The 19,739-nt window shown below is 44.5% G+C and overlaps 1 protein-coding gene across 4 annotated transcripts in view; it reads left to right on the forward strand.

The window, feature by feature from the left end:
• Positions 1-19,397, forward strand: part of tns1a (tensin 1a) — a 66,810-nt gene extending 47,413 nt beyond the window's left edge. For all 4 annotated transcript variants that reach the window (XM_029515528.1, XM_029515547.1, XM_029515556.1 and 1 more), the window contains 18 exons: positions 6,447-8,129; positions 9,078-9,158; positions 9,538-9,701; positions 9,787-9,931; positions 12,163-12,237; positions 12,767-12,793; positions 13,037-13,121; positions 13,280-13,809; positions 13,894-13,980; positions 14,174-14,302; positions 14,387-14,482; positions 14,559-14,636; positions 14,727-14,798; positions 14,887-14,913; positions 15,101-15,269; positions 15,691-15,759; positions 15,849-15,878; positions 15,997-19,397. In XM_029515528.1, coding sequence (XP_029371388.1) covers positions 6,447-8,129; positions 9,078-9,158; positions 9,538-9,701; positions 9,787-9,931; positions 12,163-12,237; positions 12,767-12,793; positions 13,037-13,121; positions 13,280-13,809; positions 13,894-13,980; positions 14,174-14,302; positions 14,387-14,482; positions 14,559-14,636; positions 14,727-14,798; positions 14,887-14,913; positions 15,101-15,269; positions 15,691-15,759; positions 15,849-15,878; positions 15,997-16,126 — 3,677 coding nt within the window. In that variant the 3' untranslated portion in view covers positions 16,127-19,397. The remainder of the gene's footprint in view (positions 1-6,446; positions 8,130-9,077; positions 9,159-9,537; positions 9,702-9,786; positions 9,932-12,162; positions 12,238-12,766; positions 12,794-13,036; positions 13,122-13,279; positions 13,810-13,893; positions 13,981-14,173; positions 14,303-14,386; positions 14,483-14,558; positions 14,637-14,726; positions 14,799-14,886; positions 14,914-15,100; positions 15,270-15,690; positions 15,760-15,848; positions 15,879-15,996) is intronic.
• Positions 19,398-19,739: the final 342 nt, after the last annotated feature.

A 19,739-nucleotide genomic window follows, 5' to 3' on the forward strand; every position in this document is an offset into this window, starting at 1 on the left:
GTGTGCGCAAGATTTGTTTTACAATTTCTTGCTTGGTTCTTTTTGTCAGTGGTTCAAGTTCACTGGAGCTGAGTGGAAGATGTTGAACCTTCCTTTTTGGTTACTGGTTGATATTTAATGTACTTCTTAATTAGTGGACAATCAACGGGGAGATATGGCGCTCGGACTTTTATCCTATTGCAGAGTACAGTAACATTTACTGCAGTTAAATGTACCCAAAAGAATTCAGTTTTTGCAGAGGTGTTTGCGGTGTTTGAAAATCAGACGGTGACTTCATGCTGACAGCACACTGAGCTGTAGCAGCAGGTTCAAATCCCAGCCCTGGAAAATATCTAGGCCAGTCCTCGTCTCTTAAAGTCTCCTTTCTCTTACTTTGTGTCTCAACGCTTATTGTCTTTCTCTATCTACATCCCCAAATACAGAATATCTATCGGAGGTTTTGCGCTTGAAATCAATTTCTTAACTTCTTTTGGTGATACAGCAGTAAAGCAGGAATACAAATAAATTTTTTTTCGGTGGTTTCAGATTTTCTCGGTCTCTGACAGTGAAACATGGCACACCAAAGGTTTTCCCAGGCGGAGAGATGTCAGGCCTACACTGAATGAAATAGCAGGCACTTTTATGACAGATACTGATCCTCATGGGTGAAACAGAGCTGGATGGACAGATGCACATTGAAAACCAACCCAGCAGTCAACAGATAGTAAGACCTGCAAAGGTAGACATGTAAGTTCTGGACAAGCTGATTTGTCCCTATGCGAGGATATTTAGTTGATATGAAAGGCAGCTATGGAAATATGTTTGGTCCAATATGAAGTTTCAATATAATGTGTTTAAATTACGGAATATTAAAAACTCTTAGTAGCTCCATAATGATAATGTTGTTTATATTCAGACATGGAGACAGGTAGCTTTTAATGACAGTCTCTCAGATAGCAGACAGGCGGCTAGATGACATCACCCTGAAAGTGATCTCAGAGACAGACACCGATACAGTCACGTTACCTCAGACTCTGACAGCTGGAAACGGAGTGATAGATGGGCTGAGAGGCAGACATGGCAAATATAAATCTGCGACAGTTTTCGTTGTGCCAGTCACTCACACACCAACGGTGGCACCAGCTTCACTGATGGGCTGTCACATCACTGTCTCAGCCGCAAGAAGATGTCCAATCTCAGGCGCTGAAGCTCATTTCTTTCCATATTTATTTATTTTTTATATATATATATATATATATAATTTCTTCCAGTTTCAAAAAAGTATTCTGGTTTAAATGGTGCATCGAGGACATTGCAACACAAGTCAAGACAAGTTATTTGTCAGTCAAACCCAGTCACCCGCTGTTGGCATCCAGACTGGCCATCAGCAGGGTGACACGAAAGCTGCGAAAGTGAAATTCACATCCTGCTGACACCGCCACCCGTGGTTGTGTGCACGCACATGCCTGCCTCTGTGTGCCGGTCTGTGTAATTGTACATGAAAGAAAATGAATTGTGCCATGCGGTTCATGGTTCTGGCTTAGATACATTGAATACATACTGATATTTCCTGGAGCTACTAATTGAAGATAATTCATCTGGCTGAGTGGATTCCATTTGTTTCCACAGCAGTTTGGAAAATATTCATGAAGCGTGACATTTGCTAAACTTAAACATCAGCGGGGCTCGTCTTTAAAGAGCTTTGGAGGACAGAGGGCTCTTTTCATCTTCGTCAGGGTCCTCACATTTACCATCCTCCCAGTTTTACTGCTCTCACACAAACACACCCAGTTTCCTTCTGACCGAGACACCTCCGAAGAGAGTTCATCTCCCCGCTCTAAATAGCTCTTACAGCAGCCTGATGTGTATATCTGTTTGCATTTCAGTTCAGTAAACATTTTTTTAACCTACATGAAATCATACACCTTCCAATAAAACCATTAACACCCAACAAAGGACTCGTTAATCGACCGCTTACACTTTAGTTGCATTTCTATATTTACACGTTTTGTAAAAACGGGTTTGGTCCTTTTCATAAGGTCATTGCAGCTCAAATAGCAGAACCACATGAAAACCAGGTTCTGTGTCTTAAAAACCAAATGCACTCAATAATGCACTCATTTACTGAATCTCTGCATTATCTGAATTTTTTTATGTCATCGGTTTAAAGTCAATGCGTGGCAGTTTTACAGTTAAGCTCTGAATTTTCTTTACTGTAGATATCTCTGGGTCCCAAATCAGGAAGCAATAAGCGTTTGTTTTAATCCCACATTGATGTTTTACCCATATGAGGGTAATTATTCCCATCGTTACAGCTCAGACATTCATCTTCAAGATGCCCGGCTATGTTCTCATTACTGTTGACAAGTTAATCTATGTTTGTTAATCTCAAATGTACTAACTACAGTTTGTATATCATGCAAATTCCAGCTGGCCCATTTGATACTGCATTAACATGGCTTGTAGCACATTGTCCTGTTAAACTATTGACCACAGGTGTTTAAATGTCTTTTTAATGGCCTCCGGGGCTCCAATGTGGCAATGACACAAACAAGCAAACAGGCGAGAAGCAGGTGCTGTGTGCGTCTGAGGAGCGGCACATGAGCAACGCCTGAGTCACTTTCAGAGGAGAGGAAAGCGACTCTCGCAGACCGGAATACACCGAATGGACAGGTGTGCGCCAGTGAGAGAGAGAAAATGTAACATTGCTGCTGTATTTTTTTTTTTGTCTCAGTACCGAGTATCAGTGAACGTGGCTTAGAGAGAATGGCATGTTACACGGGCTTACCGCAGTAGGAAACAAGTTGTTAGCTATTTGTGGTAGCCAGGCCTTCTGTGACTCAACCCGTCTAATTTGAGGTCTGTTGCAGCTGCAGTGTTCATCGACACCAGAATGGAAGCTATTCGTCCTGTTTAGATGGTGTGCCATGGTCACTGGAATGAATCGAATCAGGGTGACGCTCCCGCGCGTCGATGCTACTGTGCTGAGACATCTGATATCCTTTTTGTCATCAGAGCAGAATGGCAGCTATGCGTAATCCAACTTTAGATATAATGTATCCTGTTCCTTACCCACATAGCCACGATGAACACGTCAGTAACGCTTGAATTAGTTGGCTCTTTCCAGTCCAAAGGACAAATAACTGGTTTTGCTCCTTTACGATTATTAAATGCAAATTCTGCAAAGTTGAAATGCTGATCTTTAAAAAAAAAAAATAAAGAAATCTTAAGTTATTGGACTGATTTATTCCGACTCAACAGCGACCATGATACCATAACGGCGGTATGATGTTACACTGTTGCTGGGACCAGTTGGATGCTGATTCTTGCGTGAAGGAAGCTCTGATGTCCAGAACTTGACAGCTAATCAACATTTATGATGCATGAAACTAGCAAGCTGAGTTGATCTTGCAAATGCAGTTCCACTCAGTTCCTTTCAGTTAGTAGACAATGTGATAGAACATACAAAAGCTTTAACCGACACGGTGTCATTTATTTTGGATTGATCTTGGAGAGTCGATGTTTTGCTCAAGGTCACGGTTTGTACGGAGCTGTTTTGACACTGGCCTTGGTCCGATGGGCACAGCCTCGTGCTTGTTATTCGCATGCCAAGCGTGTGGCAAACATTAAAGCCGCGATCTTTTGCAACACTTGTTCGGTGGCTCCTGTCATGCCCGTTTGTCACCTCCATTCTTTTCTAAGTGGAGACGGTGACTCCGAAATCTCAGATTTCTCCTTCTCTCCTCGTGACTGAACAGCAGAAAATACCGCAAAGGTGTTTGAGACGACTCACCCTGGAAACACTGATACTGATACTCCAGCTGTGAGTCAGTCACCAGTGAATCTCAACTTCATTCCATTATAAGTTTAACAAAGCCATTTTTGAGATGTCTTTTCCAAAATTTTCCAAGCTGTTGTGAAATTACCAGTTACTTTTTCTTTTTCTCTTTTTTTTTCTAAAACTTTGGAGATATCTTAAAATGTATTTGGATAATTTGAATATGGGATAGAGCTAAATTTGGTGTTTGTGGCTCTGAGGTTGGTGATTCAGTGGAAACTTACTTACCCCACTGAATTTAAAACAAAAAATAAATCAAAATGTTTCCTGGTATTATGTGCATAGCAACATACTGAGTGCCAAACCCAGACATTGTTTCTTTGTATTTCAGCTGGTCAAATGATGCCGTCTGCTCCTCAGATTGACCTTCGACATGAAGTGAACCAGCAGCTAGGCAAACTGAAAGAGCATCCTTTATGTAGAAGAACTAAAGAATTGCGTATTCTGTTAAAGGTCAGGAAATAAAAGGCGGAGAGCTCAGCCGGTGGAAAATATAGACCACTGTTCCCTGGGAAGTTTTGAAAGAGTGAATTTAAAGTCTTAAAGTGATGAAATGTGGTTATTGAGGATTTATGTCGTGCTGTGGCAGTTTTCCCGGTAGAATAGGTTGAGCTGAGCATTTTCAAGACCTGCAGATACTCACGGCGAGGGGAGAGAGCGCGACCCTGAGTGAGGGTATCCCCCGCTAATGATGTCACCAGACAGGGGTACTGCAGTGCCAGGCAGACAGATGGCGTAGGAGCTGGAGTTTATTTGAAATGACATCTCTTCCCAGGCAGCAGGGTGGGGGTGTAGCTGGTGGCAGCGGTGGAGGCCCTCCCCTGCTGCCGGGAACATTCGAGAGATCGTCCCTGAGTGCCAGCTCACCCCTATTCAGCAGCGTCAGTGGTACAGCCCCGCCTCGCTCCACTCCAGCACATGTTGGATGATAGGAGGACATGAATCTGAGGACAGTGAGAGTGGGAGAAGAAAGCCCGGGGGCAGAATTTTCACTCCTACCGAAGAACTTTTGATGAATAGACTGAAGTTTGGACCACATTCAGCTTTTTAAGCACAGTCTAAATGGTTACAGAGGAAATATTGAAGCCTTGCTGGGTTTTTTTTTTTTTTTTTTGACAGGAAAGAGTTAAAGAAAATGGGGTTGAATTACAGGTAAGGGGGATGTTTTTTAATTTGACTTTATGATCAAATGTGGCAATTTCCCGTATTCATCTTTGTAAACTTATAATTGTACAAATAAATGTATTTATATTATAACTGTACGTAAAACTGATTTGCAGATGTTTTTAAAGTGAAGTTAAATTGACATTCATATAAGAGGAAATTATTATTCAACATCCGCAAAATCTGGTGCCAGTTTTGATATTGGTTTTATTGTTTATTTTCTGAGTTTTACTGAAAATCCCTGTCATAATTTACAACATCCACAGAAGCACACAATGTTTACAGCTTCCTCGCCTGCCCGCTCACTGTTGCTGCTACTGTGCCCCGTGAGTTGTTGTTGACATGGGTTTTGAAATAGCTGTGGTCCAAGTGATCCACCATCTGTCCCCAGGGGTCGCTCAATTTGGAACACCCCACATATGAGCCACCCGCCGCCATGTATATGTTGCGCATGGCTTTGCAAAAACCAGTGTTGGTGTATTGCTTTCCTCTTGTAAGCATAAGTGCTACCGCAGAATGAGCTGGTAAATGTGTGATTGTTGTGTTTCATGGAAGCCAGGATGGTGTTTTACAGTTTGAATTGTTGCCCAGGCCTATGATTGCAGTGAACATTTTATCTCAGCTGTGTGAATTACATGACTCCACACACCCATAATTATGTGTACAATCTCAGTTGATGCTGCTACTGAAACAGCAGTGAAACTATGAAACAGGTGATGTTTATTTTATTTCCTGCTTTGTTTAATCACCTTAGTTACATTCCCACAAAAGGGTTGTAAATTTGCTTGATTTCAAAATGAGGCTCCTGAACAACTAACCACAACACATTCAGTTCTGTGGAAGCCTCACAGTTAAAGCTGCTCTCCGTTCCTTTATCTGAAGTCCGGCCAGGCCAAAGGAATTTGCTTTAGTTCCATTCACACAATGTAATGCATGATCCAGTGTGCAAGTTTCATGCAGCAGAAAGTAAATCTTAGCTTTTCCTTGTATAGACAAATGTAAAACATTCCTGTTTAAGTAAATGTTGTGAGTGCTGTGATTTATAGCACAGTTCAACTTTGGGCTTTCAGACTGACATTGCTGCGCTTCCCTTTGGTTCACACACCAGCTGTTTCCGTGCGTGGGGGGGCGCTGACCCACCCTGGTTCATGTCAGACCATGTGGTCCCGCACTGACGCAACGTGACAGGGGCTTTAGCCCTGCAAATTGACTATTAATAGAGCTGGAGGGGCTGTGTTGCTGGTGGATGGACTGCACATTGAACCTCAGGTTAAATAAAAAAGGTGCAGTGGGGAGTCACTGTGCTTGCAGCGTGAGTAACTTGATGAATGGAAGGAGTGAAATCCTTAAGCTGGTTTGGGTCTTCATAATAAAAAATAAAAAAGACATCCCATGTTATTCTGGAACTGCAACAGAACATGAATCTGGTTTTATGTTAGTATAAATCTCTTTATGTCTCTTTCAGATGTTGTTCATACCCAAGGTCCCCTTGATGGAAGCCTATATGCCCGGGTCCGCAAGAAAGACTCCCTTGAGGGAGTTGTTACCATCAACGGTCTCCCAGTCCATGAAAACCCGCTGACCAACGCCAAGATCCCATTGCAGCACACCAACCATCCCCTCCAAACCACCGATCAGACTCTTCCAGTAACAGGCCATGCCGCCCTTCCTGCTGTCGACCACACCCTGTCCGTGAGCAGTGACTCAGGCAACTCTACAGCGTCAATCAAGACTGATCGCACTGATGAGCACAGCCAGTCTGTGCACGGCGCTGTGAATCACAACAACCCAACGGCAACTCACCCGCCACTCAGCCCACAGGAGAAGAGAGAGCTTGATCAGCTCCTGAGTGGCCTTGAGGCGCCAACTCAACGCCAAACCTACCTATCCACGTCCACCAGCCCAGGAGGAGGGATACGGCACCTGGTCCCGGCGCAGGTGCACGTCAACGGGGGCCACACTAAGGCAGTTGGAGCTCCTTCCAAGGAGGAGCGGGAGACAGATATTCTTGACGACGAGCTGCCCAATAGCCAAGAGGGCAACAGTGTGGACAGCTTGGGTACAATTTCGTCCCTTGAAGGCCAGGCTACACCAGCTGACCTCTACTACCAATCACAGACGCCTGTCAGTGGGCAGAACGACAGGCCATATCTTGAGAGAGGCGTTCTCGGGGAAAAGTTAACCGACATGCCAGTACATGGAGTGCGAACTCCCACGGCGATGCAAGAGAGATCTGTGGACTCTGCATCGCCACAGGGAGGATACAACAACTACCAGAACGGAGGGGGGATGTACTGCACACAGCTGTTTGGAAATCCGCCGCCAGGAAGCCTTGAAACCAACCCTAAACTGATGCCCAGGGCCCCTGAGAGGAGCACCAGCAGCAGAGAGGCAGTTCAAAGAGGTCTTAACACTTGGCACCAGCATAGCCTCCCAGATGATCCATTTGGCCCCCCTCTTCAGTCAACCCATAGCTTGCCCCACTTTCCCACCCCAGCGTCTCAGCGGGACATTGAGCAGTCCATTGAGGCACTCAACATGCTCATGTTAGACCTGGACCCAGTTAACTCCCACATGTCCAAGTCCCACAGCGCGCCTCTTGGGGAGCACAGCCTGAATTCATCGCAGGCACCCTTCTCCCAGACCCTTGCCAGACCCTCATACCAAGCGGACTCTGCTATTCACGGTCACAGCAACTCTGGGTCGGTCAACAATGCCTTTCATCAGCCCCTTAGATCGACTGGGAGAGTGTCAGCATTGCCAAACCAGAGCCCAGTCATGGAGTCTCCAGGTTATTCTCCCTCGAGGCCCAACACCAGCTTCCAACACCAGAACGCCACCCCGACACACACCCCCGAGCCCTATCTCCACCAACGGCAAGCACCCCACTACTACGCCACTGAGCCCTCTTCTAATTTGAACCAGCAGGCGCCGTTGAAGCCTGTGAACTCGTACCCAAGCAGCGCTGTTTCCCACTCCCCAGACCTGCAGGGCTCTTCTCCTTACCCGGGCTACAGTACCTCGTCTTCTCCTCTCCCTACTCTCACCCCCCAGCCGAAAGATATCTCCTCTTCCTCTCTGGCCCGAGAGCAAGATGCAGAGGAAGAGACGCTCAACTTGGAAGGCCTGGTGGCTCACCGCATTGCAGGTAAGACTTCTTTGGATAGACATTGCTGAGCTTTGTGAATAATTGAAGGAATAAATTTCCCATCAGCCTGATGTGTACAAATATTTTCCTGTCTATGATCTAAATCCGTGCTATAACTCTATATGCATTTTTCCAATGAAATGTATTTCATTCTTGAAAAAGAGGTGTTCAAGGTTAATTCAAAGTTTTTAATGCACTCATAAATGCAGACAAAGGGAAAACGTTTTCATCAGTTGTACGGTCATGACTTCAATATTTTCTGATCTTCTCCAGGGTTGTTGCATGTTGAAGCACATGTCCTACACTTATTCAGGTTTCATATCAGCTCCTTTAACAAGAGGGTGTTAAAAAAGAAGTGAATAAAATGATTCGATGCCAGGATGTCATAGTCTCGGCTGGAAGAAGCCTTAGCCTCAGCTCCTGAGCTTCCTGTGGCAGTCATCATGGGGTGCCGTAGCAAAGGAGCGACCTGCAGCATGAAGTGAAGCAATGCTGGTTAGAGGGGAGGTGGGATGAGAGCAAGAATAGCCAAACACTCAGAGGCTCCTGCTTCCATGCTCTGGGTGCATTCATGTTTACCTTCATGTGAGAGCATGTGGAGGCTCCAAGGCGCCACCCAGTGGAACAATGAAGTGAACGCCTCCTTTTTAGACCTGATCCCGCAAAAGTTTTATGCTGTGCACATTTGTTTTTTTCATCTTGCCTATGCTATGTTAAACAAAATGTCACCTTACGTGATAAATACATTTTTAATTTTCTCACTTTTCACTTTCATTAGATTCATTTCTGTATTTTTTCCCTCTTCTGAAAAATCCCTCTTTTCCTGCTGTATGGACAACCCTTGCAACCATTTGCCTCCTCCTCCTCTGCACCACTCTCACCTTCCTCCTCCACCTCCTACCCCCCCTCCTCCCATCCACCACCCTGCCCTCCCTCCCATGGGCACAGAGTACAACGCTCGTATTCGGGGGATCAGTGAAAGCATGACACCTCAACAATCTGACCGCCATCGCTCCTATTCCTTCTCTGGTTTGTCCACTTTCCCTCATTTTTAATTTCTGGCATTTTTGTTGCTGCATTTGTTGATTTTTTTTTTCTCTGCTTCTTTCAAAACTTTTATAGATTGTTTGCTTCATGACATTTCATCAGTTTCTGCTATTTTCACTATTTATTTTTTTTTTTTCTCTTCACTTCTTCACATTTAAATCTTTCTGTCACAGGGTGGCTCTCTTGAAGAAATGAAAATTTCTAATTAAAAGAAGGTTCATTTGTATTATACTATGGAGCTTTCTTTTTCCACTCGTGATGGAATATTTCTGGAAAGGAATAGCTGAATATTAATAAAGTGTTATTCTAAAAATCGTTTGTAAAACATGCTCAGTGAGTTAAACATCTTGGGGTGTTATAGGAGTTCGGTCCAGAGGGATGACCCCTGAAGTGACGCAAGAGACGGGCCGGCGTCGGACCACCAGTGAGGGACAGTACCAGAGCAGCCACGAAAGCACATCAACTGTTCATTCACCAGATTTTGCCAACAATCTGGCCCTAAACCCAGGAGGAAGACCCAGAGAGGTAAAAATGCTGCTCATGGTTGAAGAAGACACAATTTTTCTTGATTAATTAAATTTTTCTGTCTGTTTTTTTTTTTTTTTTTTAGGGTCCCATGCACAGCTACCGGGAAGCCTTCGAGGACGACAAGACGGACGGATTCAGCAACAGTCCCACCTTTGGAGGCGGTGGTGAGAGTTCTCCCCAGACCCCCAGCTTCCCTGTGTCGCCACAGACTCCTTACTTCAACATGTGTAGGTCTACACTGCCTGCAGATCGGGGCCACTCACAAATCAGTAACTGAATTAGTGAATAACAGGAAAGAATTACGCAATGACAGCAAGATAATGCTTTTTTGAATATTTATTTTTAGTTGACCTGAATTCTTAATTCCACCTTATTTTGGTTCTGGTTTGTCACCAGTTTCAGATAAAATACAGCACAAATAGCTGAGCTGTTTGGTCTAACAAAGCAAATACACAAGTTCTTATAATAAAAGGATCAAAATGTAAAAAAAAAATTTAAAAATAAATTCTTGATATTAAGGCAATTTCTGACATAAACGCTCAGTAGCAAATAAAATGGAGTTTATCCTCACATTCATGAGCCTCCCACTCACTTTGATTTACAATATCGTCTGCACTGTCACTCTCCGGCCTCCCCACTGCCTTTAAGGCACCACACTGTACGCTGAGATGAGGACACGTCGGTTTCTTGTCTTGGCTCCAGGCCTCGTAGTCCAGCTGCTGCTGGTCCACCCACTGCCAGCCTCCAGGGATGAAACGCAAGCCGATCCAGACATGTTCTGTTGTGGTTATTTTTCCCAACTCCCTCTGGATCAGCATCATCTCTGTCTCTGACGCCACGCTAGCCAGGTTGCTGTGATGCTCCTCGCAGTGATCCAAAGCGTCCTCCCATGTCATCTTCTCCCTGACCACTACAACCCTGTAGCAGAAGACAGCAATATCTCTTTCAGTAACATCATGCACCTGGCCCTGATAAAACGCAGCATAGGTCTCTTGAGTTCCATTATCGGGCTGACCCTCTGCCCAAAAATGTCTGGACACCTCCCCACCGCCTGACCACGACCATTTTCCAATGTCTTCGGAGCCCCTCCTCATTCCAATCCAGTAGAAAATATTGCCGTCTTCGGCAAGGATCTGAAGACGGGCGATGTCTCGATAACTGCTGATAGGAGCCAGGTCTGTGTACTGAGTCCGACAGTGCTCCTGAGCTTGTTGCCAGCCCATGGGTTCCTCGATCTTAACATATTTCCCGAAGGCTGCAAACAAGCTCAGCAGGAGCAGGGTACCGGCGAAGGTCCGATCCATCACAAGATCACTGGAGAGTCCTGCGGGACACTGAAGATGCAAAGCGATTTTATTGCAGTGTGAGAGCATTTGCATTGAGGGCCCATCCTGTCTTCAGCACAGATCACTGTTGATACAAGCTCACCTGCAGAATTTCCTCAAAGCCTGCAGTCAAACAGGTTGTAGTTTCAGAATCAGAAATACATTATTCCAGGAGGATCCCAGGAGGAAATTCTGTTTGTTTAATAGTAGTTCTGGAAAACTATGGAAACTATTCAAGCATCCCCTCGTTTTAGTGATGTAAAGGCTCGCTGATGTGAACCTAAGTCCCATTCAAATGACATTGCGCTTTTCATAATGATCGAAGCAAACTTTGAATTTGCTTGCAGCAAATTGATGTTGCCGCATGACTTGGCAGCAAACAAAACCACAGAGCAGGTGTTTTGCATGACGAAGGCAATCCGTGCGCCAAAATACTAGATTCCTCTTTGGAAAGCAAATTTCAGAAAACGCAAATGTACCAAACTCAGGCCCAGCAGCTCTGCGTGATGCACAGTGAGGAGCCATTTTCCCCCGCTCCCCTGCAGTCAGTCCTGAACAAACAGCTGTTGTAGTAACAATCAGTTCTGTGGCACAAAACTTCCCATTTCCCACCCTCACCCTCTCCATGCCACCTGAGAGTCGACCTGAATCCCCCATCCTGCTGTCGGCTTGGATTTCATTTCACTTCACTTCTTTTTTTGTGATGACATCATCACAACCTCATCTTCAGCCTCTCTCCAGTGTCTCTGCCTCAGCCCATATTTTCCTGGCTACATTTGTCACCTGCATGTTGTTATGAACGCATAACCTTTTTGTTGAGAATGTGTCACTGTGGAAATACGTAAAATCACTTGCGGGACAGTGAGCACATTTATTTCCCTCAGTTTGTTGCTCTCGCACTGCGTCAGTGTATGAAATCAATGATCAATGTTCGATGAGCGAGTCCTGCAAAGGTTAAAAAAGAACATCTGAAACATGCTAACTCACCGTTTTCATCATGCTTCAGTGAAGAATTGTCCTCTCATACCTCACATTGTTATTTTCACTCTCTTTCTGGCTCTCATCATGGATTGCACTCATGTTTTTGTTATGTCGTGCATTTCACTCCGGTTTGCTTGTGTGTCTGTCTGTAGCTCGCTCTCCTGCAGGCTTGGCCAAGACTCCTCTGTCAACGCTGGGACTGAAGCCACATGCACAGGGCGGATCAGGTCAGTTTCCACACATCAGATATGCTGTTCTCCCCTTCACTGACACTGGGTCTTGGTAACGAATGAAAACAAACCGTAATCAGGAGAAAACGGCTTGTTTTCCTTTTGGTCATATTCATGTATGTGCTTCAACCTTATTTATGATTTAAAGCCGAACAAGCGTTGTTGTTATTCCTCTGGGGGAGAAATGGTCATTCAATTATGACCATAATGCCGTCATAATGATGTAAATTAGATGGTTTTAACAACCTTAAACCTTCTCGAGGGAAAACCAAAGGACTCTGCAGAAGCTTTGACTTCGTGCCAGTGCAGCATCCCTGCATTATGTCATGCTGTAGCTCTTGAGCTGAGCGAGCAGAAAGTGACTCACGCTGTGATTGTTAGTCTTTGCCGCCCTCTGGTGTTCACAGCGGCTCTGACACACACCCGTCAGTCCTTGCTCTGCACTCAAATTTGTCTTCCTTGTCTCTTCCTCTTCCACACATCCCCTCTTCTTCTTCCCTGGTTTTCTATCTCTTCTCGCTGTTAGACTCTGATTCTAATGATGGAGAGCAAGGTAAGGACCATGTGGACTGCACATTCTGCTGACCACCACACTTTTTTTCCCCTCCTTTTAATATCTGTGTATTTCACCGCAACCAAATTGTTTCCTCTTTTGCTCTGCATCCCACCATACACAGAATATTTGCTCCGTTGTTTGTGTCAGATAACCGCATCCCATTACGCTCTGAACAAACTTGTGTGAGTCGCTAGGTTGACACTGAGTGGGTTTGTGTGTTTCGATTCTTTGTCATCGCAGATATTCGCGGTTTTGGGGGCTCGAGAGCACAACCGTCCAATAATCCTCTGACCTCCAGCAGCAGTCCAATTCATAGCACTGATGGGTAAGTTCTCTGAGTCTTCGGTTCATTGTTTGAGATCAACTTCAAATCTGAATACCATCAGAACGACAAACACAATAAAATCTGGATCTGTGTTTTTAAAGGAGTAGAGTAAGATGAGGGATGCAGATGTGAGGCTCATATTTTGTTTTGGTCTGCAGGAGGAGGATTGGATCTTCAGATGTCCCCCCACACAGACCTGCCTCCCCCGAGGGCTCCCAGGTCAACATCATGGGCGTCCACACCATCCCTGGCAGCCCCAACACCCTCCACCGCACAGTGGCCACCAACACGCCACCAAGCCCCGCCCTGCAGAGACGCCTGGGGCAAGCCAGCCCCTCACTGGGCAGACACCCGTCTCCCTCCGGCGTCCCCTCCAGCCCTCTGATCGGCCGAAACCCTAAAACAGCAGGGGCCGGCGTCCCACCCAGCCCCATGTTGGGCCGCCGCATGGCAGCGAGCGGCCACAGCACGCCTGATGAGCTGGGGGCAGCCTCTCGCCAAGGGAGCGCCCAGCCGCCCCCCACGCCGGCATTTCCCGTCTCCCCGCAGCTGCCCGAAAAGAGGCACATGTCCAGTGGAGACGCCGAGAGGGTGGACAACAACACGACACCGACACCAGCCAGCGGAGGCAGCACGCCAAACCTGTCTGGTATTCACATGCTCCCTGACATCTCCAAGTCCATTTATGGTGAGCCGCTGATGACTTTTTTTTTTTTTTCCCAAGCTGTGTGCTGTCCTGTAACCATGCCACTGTCTCCTTTCATCCAAGCAGATGGTTATCCAGACATTAAGATGAATGTCAAGTTTGTCCAGGACACCTCCAAGTTCTGGTACAAGCCAGACATCTCCAGAGAGCAAGGTAAGGATTTATTATTCCCATAGTGAAAGAGACTTACAGTAAAATCTCCTCTCCTCGAGCCACACTGATTTGAATGTGTATTCTCCTTTCATCGTCCTCCTCCTCTCGTTGACGTTTGATCAATGATTCTCGTTCCCCTGATTTTTTTTTTTTTTCCTTTCCCCATCCCTCGCATCCTCCTCCCATCTTATAGCCATCAGCCTGTTGAAGGACAGGGAGCCGGGGGCCTTCATCATCAGAGACAGCCATTCCTTCCGCGGGGCCTACGGTCTGGCCATGAAGGTGGCCTGCCCCCCTCCGACTGTCCAACAAAACAAAAAAGGTTCGAGGAAAACGGCTACATTTAGGAAATGATATATGATCAGGAGTATGACTTATTTATTTATTTTTTCATTTTTTTCCCCAGTTGGTGATCTGACTAACGAGCTGGTGAGGCACTTTCTGATTGAGACGAGCTCTAAAGGTGTGCGTCTGAAGGGTTGTCCCAATGAGCCCTACTTTGGTGAGTATGTCAGATCCACATTTTGCCTGAACCCAAAGTGATCCAGATTTGCAGAGACATGACTTTGCGTTTGTAGGTTGTCTGTCCGCTCTGGTGTACCAACACTCGATGACTCCCCTGGCTCTGCCCTGTAAGCTGATGATCCCCACCAAAGGTCAGCCTCACCCTCCTCATCAGACGTTTCCCTTAAAGCGCCGTTTAGGTGTTGAAAGCTTACCTTTGTATTTCGTTTAATCGCTCACAGACCCGAACGAAGAGGCGTTGGAACTTGCCACGCCCACTGATCCGGTTGTTGAACTTCTAAAACAGGGAGCAGGTAATGATGAGAGGCCTATTCTGGCCTGCTGATTGATTTGTGTGGTTTCCGATATGCACACTCACACACTGTCATCCTTACCTTACAGTCCAGAAGGTTCCTGAAGAAGCCCATGGTAAATAATGGTTTGCATTTTGACTGAATGTGAATGTGCAGCATGCTCTCAAAGAAATAGATGATTCCTACGTTTGGCCAAATAATACTTTAAAAGAACTGCTCAGTGCCTGAGAACACCCCTCTGCATGCGCACGTGTTCCTCCCTGGTCTTTTCTGATTTGACGGTCGATCTGCGTCCCTTCCAGCATGCAACGTCCTCTACATCAACTCCGTGGACATGGAGTCTCTGACGGGGCCTCAGGCCATCGCCAAGGCCATCAGTCAGACGCTGGCGATCAACCCTCTTCCTGCCGCCACCACCGTCCACTTCAAGGTGTCCGCACAAGGCGTGACGCTCACTGACAGTCAAAGGAAGTGAGTGACAAACACACAAGCATTCCCTCATTTTAAAGTTTGCTCTGGTTTTCATTCTGTGGTTTGATCAACTCCTTACTTTTAATTCCCGTCATTTCTATTTTTATTACTTCACCTTTTTATTTCTGATTTTACCCTTTTTCCCTCTCTGCGTTTTATTTTATTTCCTTTTTGACTTTATGGCTTGAGTTTCTTTTTCATTTTTTTTTTCACTTTACTTTTCTCCATTTAAATTCATGAGATTCACAAATTCATTTCCTCAGTTTCTGTTACAGATTTTTGAGTAAACGTGGGTACATACATACTTTAACTCTATAAAGCGCTTTGTGTTAAACTGTTGACCTCAAAAATGCTTTTCTATTAATGATTAACTGATTGATTCTCCTCAGCAATGATAATCTTTGCATTTATTTCTCGGCAGAATTTTCTTCAGGCGACATTATCCCCTCAACACAATCACCTACTGTGACACTGATCCCCAGGACAGGAAGTAAGACACTTTCATGCCTTTTTTTTTTTAATCCATGTTAATATCTAGACAGAAGTCTTTTCAGTATTTCTTTTGTTTTCTTTCCACAGATGGGGCAAAGAAGGAGGTGGCTCAGTGAGGTGAGTTGACATCCGATTTTGCAGACGGATGAGAACATCTTTTGAAGGTTATGTTTTATTTATAAATCCTTATATATTTATAAGGTTAGGTTTGTATTTGTTTATTTATTTATTTCAGGCTTTTTGGATTTGTCGCGAGGAAACAAGGAAGCACAACAGACAATGTCAGCCACCTGTTTGCTGAGCTGGACATAGATCAACCCGCCTCCGCCATCGTCAACTTCGTCTGCAAAATGATGAAACGGTGAAACTCCCAACGTTTAAATGACGGCGGCCATTTAGACATCTTCTGCGTCTTTTTCCCAAGGACTCAATGACGATGTCCTTTCTCTCTCTCTCTCTCTCTCTCTCTCTCTCTCTCTCGTTAGTTTCTTTCTGTTTCCCCTCTCTCTGTTCTTTTTTCTCTCTGCCTTGCTGGTTTGTCTTGACTTTGGTCGTTTTTCGGAAAAGTCTAATTGAAGGATTCGGTGTGGATCCAAAGTGGCGCTTGAGGATGTGTGGTGTGGAGCTGTGAACGTTGCAGACATGGAGGCCTTTGAAGGGAGAAAATTTGCTCACAGGGCGGCCTGTGTTAAAGAAAAAGCTAGCTAAAGACTAAAGGAAGTTTAGTCAGGAAACACGTAAGTTTCAGGGTTTTCTGTTGTAGTTTTGAGTGATTTGATTTACCAAAGGTAGTTGCAATACAAGTGCAAGAATGATGTAGTTATTAAGCCATTATTATTTCCTCTTTTCAAAAGATGAAGTGTTCAACAACAACAACAAAAAAAAAAAAAAGAAAAGAAATACGATTTCTTCTTGAACTTGTCTTCAGGAAAAAAGTTGGCCTTGATGGCTTTTAGCAAAACAATGTCTGAAGACCTTATGCATGTTAGCTTGATCTTTAAGATTGGTTCTTCTTCTAACTTCCTCAAAAATCATTGCGAAATCCTTAGTGGTTTTTTTTCCAGGTCTGTTGTGTGTTGGAAAGGGCTCTGCAATGAAATAATGACTGATCTAAACTGCGCACAGCAGACCAGACTCAAAAGAAAATAAGGAAATAGAAAAAAAAGATGCCACGCTAAGGTCACCGCACTTCGTGTCACCTCGGCCTCCGGTCCAAGCCTGCTCGCTCTCTTTCTCTCTTTCAAAACTCGCTTCTGGGATTACTCCACCAAGCTGCTGATAGCATGGCAGACAGGCAAGAGGAAGACTCTTTTTGTCCACAGGATGGCGCCATTCATTCAGGCTTGGACCCTGCACCTCCCCCCCCACCCCCCCACCACCACCACCACCCACCCCCCCACCTCTGACTCCCCTCGCGTCACATAGACATGCCCATCACCTGCTTGCAGTCGTGGATCTGTTGATAAGACGCTGCCACTGAAACACACTGGAAATCACCAGGGACTGGCCCAATGACCTGGACCTATGCACTGTTCTTTATGCATGTTGTTGTCCCAAAATGTACCGTCCCTCATCGCTACATTCAACATCACTGAAAACATTCTATGCTGTGTGCTAAAAACCACTTAAAAACCTTTAGACAAGTACACCCTGGTTGTATGACTTGTCAAAGACTGCATGAAATAGACTACCTTTTTGTACTCCTGAAAAGAAGTAGACAAACCCATTGTTGAAGTAGTCACATGATGGTGAGATGTTATATTTTTACTTTTTTTTTTTTTTTTTTTTTTTTTTGGTTTCGTTTTGTTTTATTTTATTTCGTCTTTCTTTCATTTCGGTCCATTTGAGCCAGGGTTTACCGTTCACTGTCCGGACAGGCTGGTCTTTGTTTTTTCACAGTGTTGTCAAAATTTACATTTAGATACGACGTAGGGCAAAGGAAAAGAAAAAGAAAAAAAAAAACTAAACAAAAAAAAAAAAAAAACAAGAAAACACATGGAGTTTCCACACTGTGTGCAAATGCCTGCTTGTTGAACACACGCTCAACCATTCACAATAAGCTAAGGAAAATTGATATTGATATAGATGTACATAGATATAATACTTTGAAAGGTGACATAGCGAAAAAGTATTTATTTTTGTTGCTTTGGTCCCTCATGATTACTCATATATACATATATTGTACAGTCTAGATAAAGAAGATTACCTAATGGGTTGAGAAAAAATATATACTTATTTTGGCTAATGATTTCAAAGTCTGACGATTTTGAAATGTGTTTGAATATATGGTGTACATTACTTTGTACATGTATATTGTTTGTTTTCGGCTCGTCATGTTTTTCATTTTCGCGTTCTCTCAGAACGAGGTAGGGCATGAATGAGATAGAGGCCAAGAGTATGAATTGCATGGACAGAAGCATCTGTGTGTGCTTTCCACACACTCATAGGAGTCAACGCGCCGTAGCTGGTAGTTATTAAGGCAAAGACGTGCCTGTTTTAGAAAAAGGGAAGCACGAGAAAAAAATATCCAGACGTTCAACCTCAAATGCAATATGAAAACCGCTGTATGCACCCATAGGATTATGATTTTGCCAAAGATTCAAACACTTCACATCTATTCTGACTGGATGCATGTTGCTTTTTCTTTTTATGTTTAACTGCTACTCCGTTCCCATTATTGTGCTTCACTATTTAAAACACCTTGCTCAGCTTTAGCAGCAAATGCAAGCAAGCTGAACCAGCCAGAACATGCAGGAATGGGTGTCGTAAGCTCATGTATGTTATACGGGAGGCCTTGCCTTGATACAGCCAGACATTCAGCTGCACATTAGGCAGTTTTGTTTGTTATTTGTTTCTCCTGGTGTCTCAATGCTAGAAAATGTGTCCACCTCCATTGTCTGTTCAAGAGAGAACAGGCCTGCTGTGCCCCTGTTGGAAGTGTGTTAACAAAGCACTTATATTCACTATACCAAAAGAGGAGTGAGATAAATTCCAAATGGGTGCCAGCGCTGGAGGTAAAGTTAGACGTGTCTCACACCGTGATGCTAAAGCTCGACAGCTGCAGCTTTGTCAGACTGCCAAAGGTGTCCTCTTCTGCCCTCTCGAAAAGTCAATGATTTATTTATTCTAATTTATTCTTCTTCTGCCCCCTCCCCCACCCCCCCCCCCCCCCCCCCCCCCAACATGTTTTTAAAAATCTTGTTTCATTGTCACATTATCACCACATTATCGCAGTTTTAACAGCTGGTGTTGGCAAACGGGGGAAAGTACGGTGGCGCTTCATTGAAAGCAAAGAGGTACAGTGCACTGGAATTGGCTTCGATTCACTTTTAGTGATTTGGAGGAGAAGAAACAGAAACAATAAACGTTGCAGAAATGGAAAAAACAACAACAACAACAACAACAACAACAAAAAAAAATCTAAACTTGCATTGTACCTGTTGGCCTTGAGTGAAGAGTGACCTTGTTTCAGTGAAAAAGAAAAGGTTTCTGTGACCCCTATGTACAGATGGGCTTATATGAATGTGCTACTATGGATGTACACAAGGGTCTCAGATTTTGTTTGCGCTTATCATTTACATTATATTGTCATGGCTTACCTGTTCCTAAGGAGAAAAAAAAAACATTAAAGCAATACAAATCAGTTACATTAAAGCTATGTGGGTGTTCATGTTGGTTTTTGTGACTTTAGAAGAATCTGGATCCAAAGCTACATTATTTCCATCATTTCCTTGGTTAGCAGTGTTTGATTTCCATGAGTTCCGACATCAAGCTTCACTCCCCCGTCTCATCTCTCAGCTTCTCTGTCAGCCACGCACCTTGAGGGAAGTCTATTTAGCCTTTGAGGGTGAACTCCAGTCAAGATTGAATCAAGGTGCCGGACACCTTTTAAATAAGGAAAGCCTCTGAAAAGCCAAAAAAAAAAAAAAAAAAAAAAAAAATTCATGTGAAACAGATTTGCATCGGAGTTGGTGGCAC

This window comes from Echeneis naucrates, chromosome 2 (assembly GCF_900963305.1).
Source record: "Echeneis naucrates chromosome 2, fEcheNa1.1, whole genome shotgun sequence".
NCBI lineage: Eukaryota > Metazoa > Chordata > Actinopteri > Carangiformes > Echeneidae > Echeneis > Echeneis naucrates.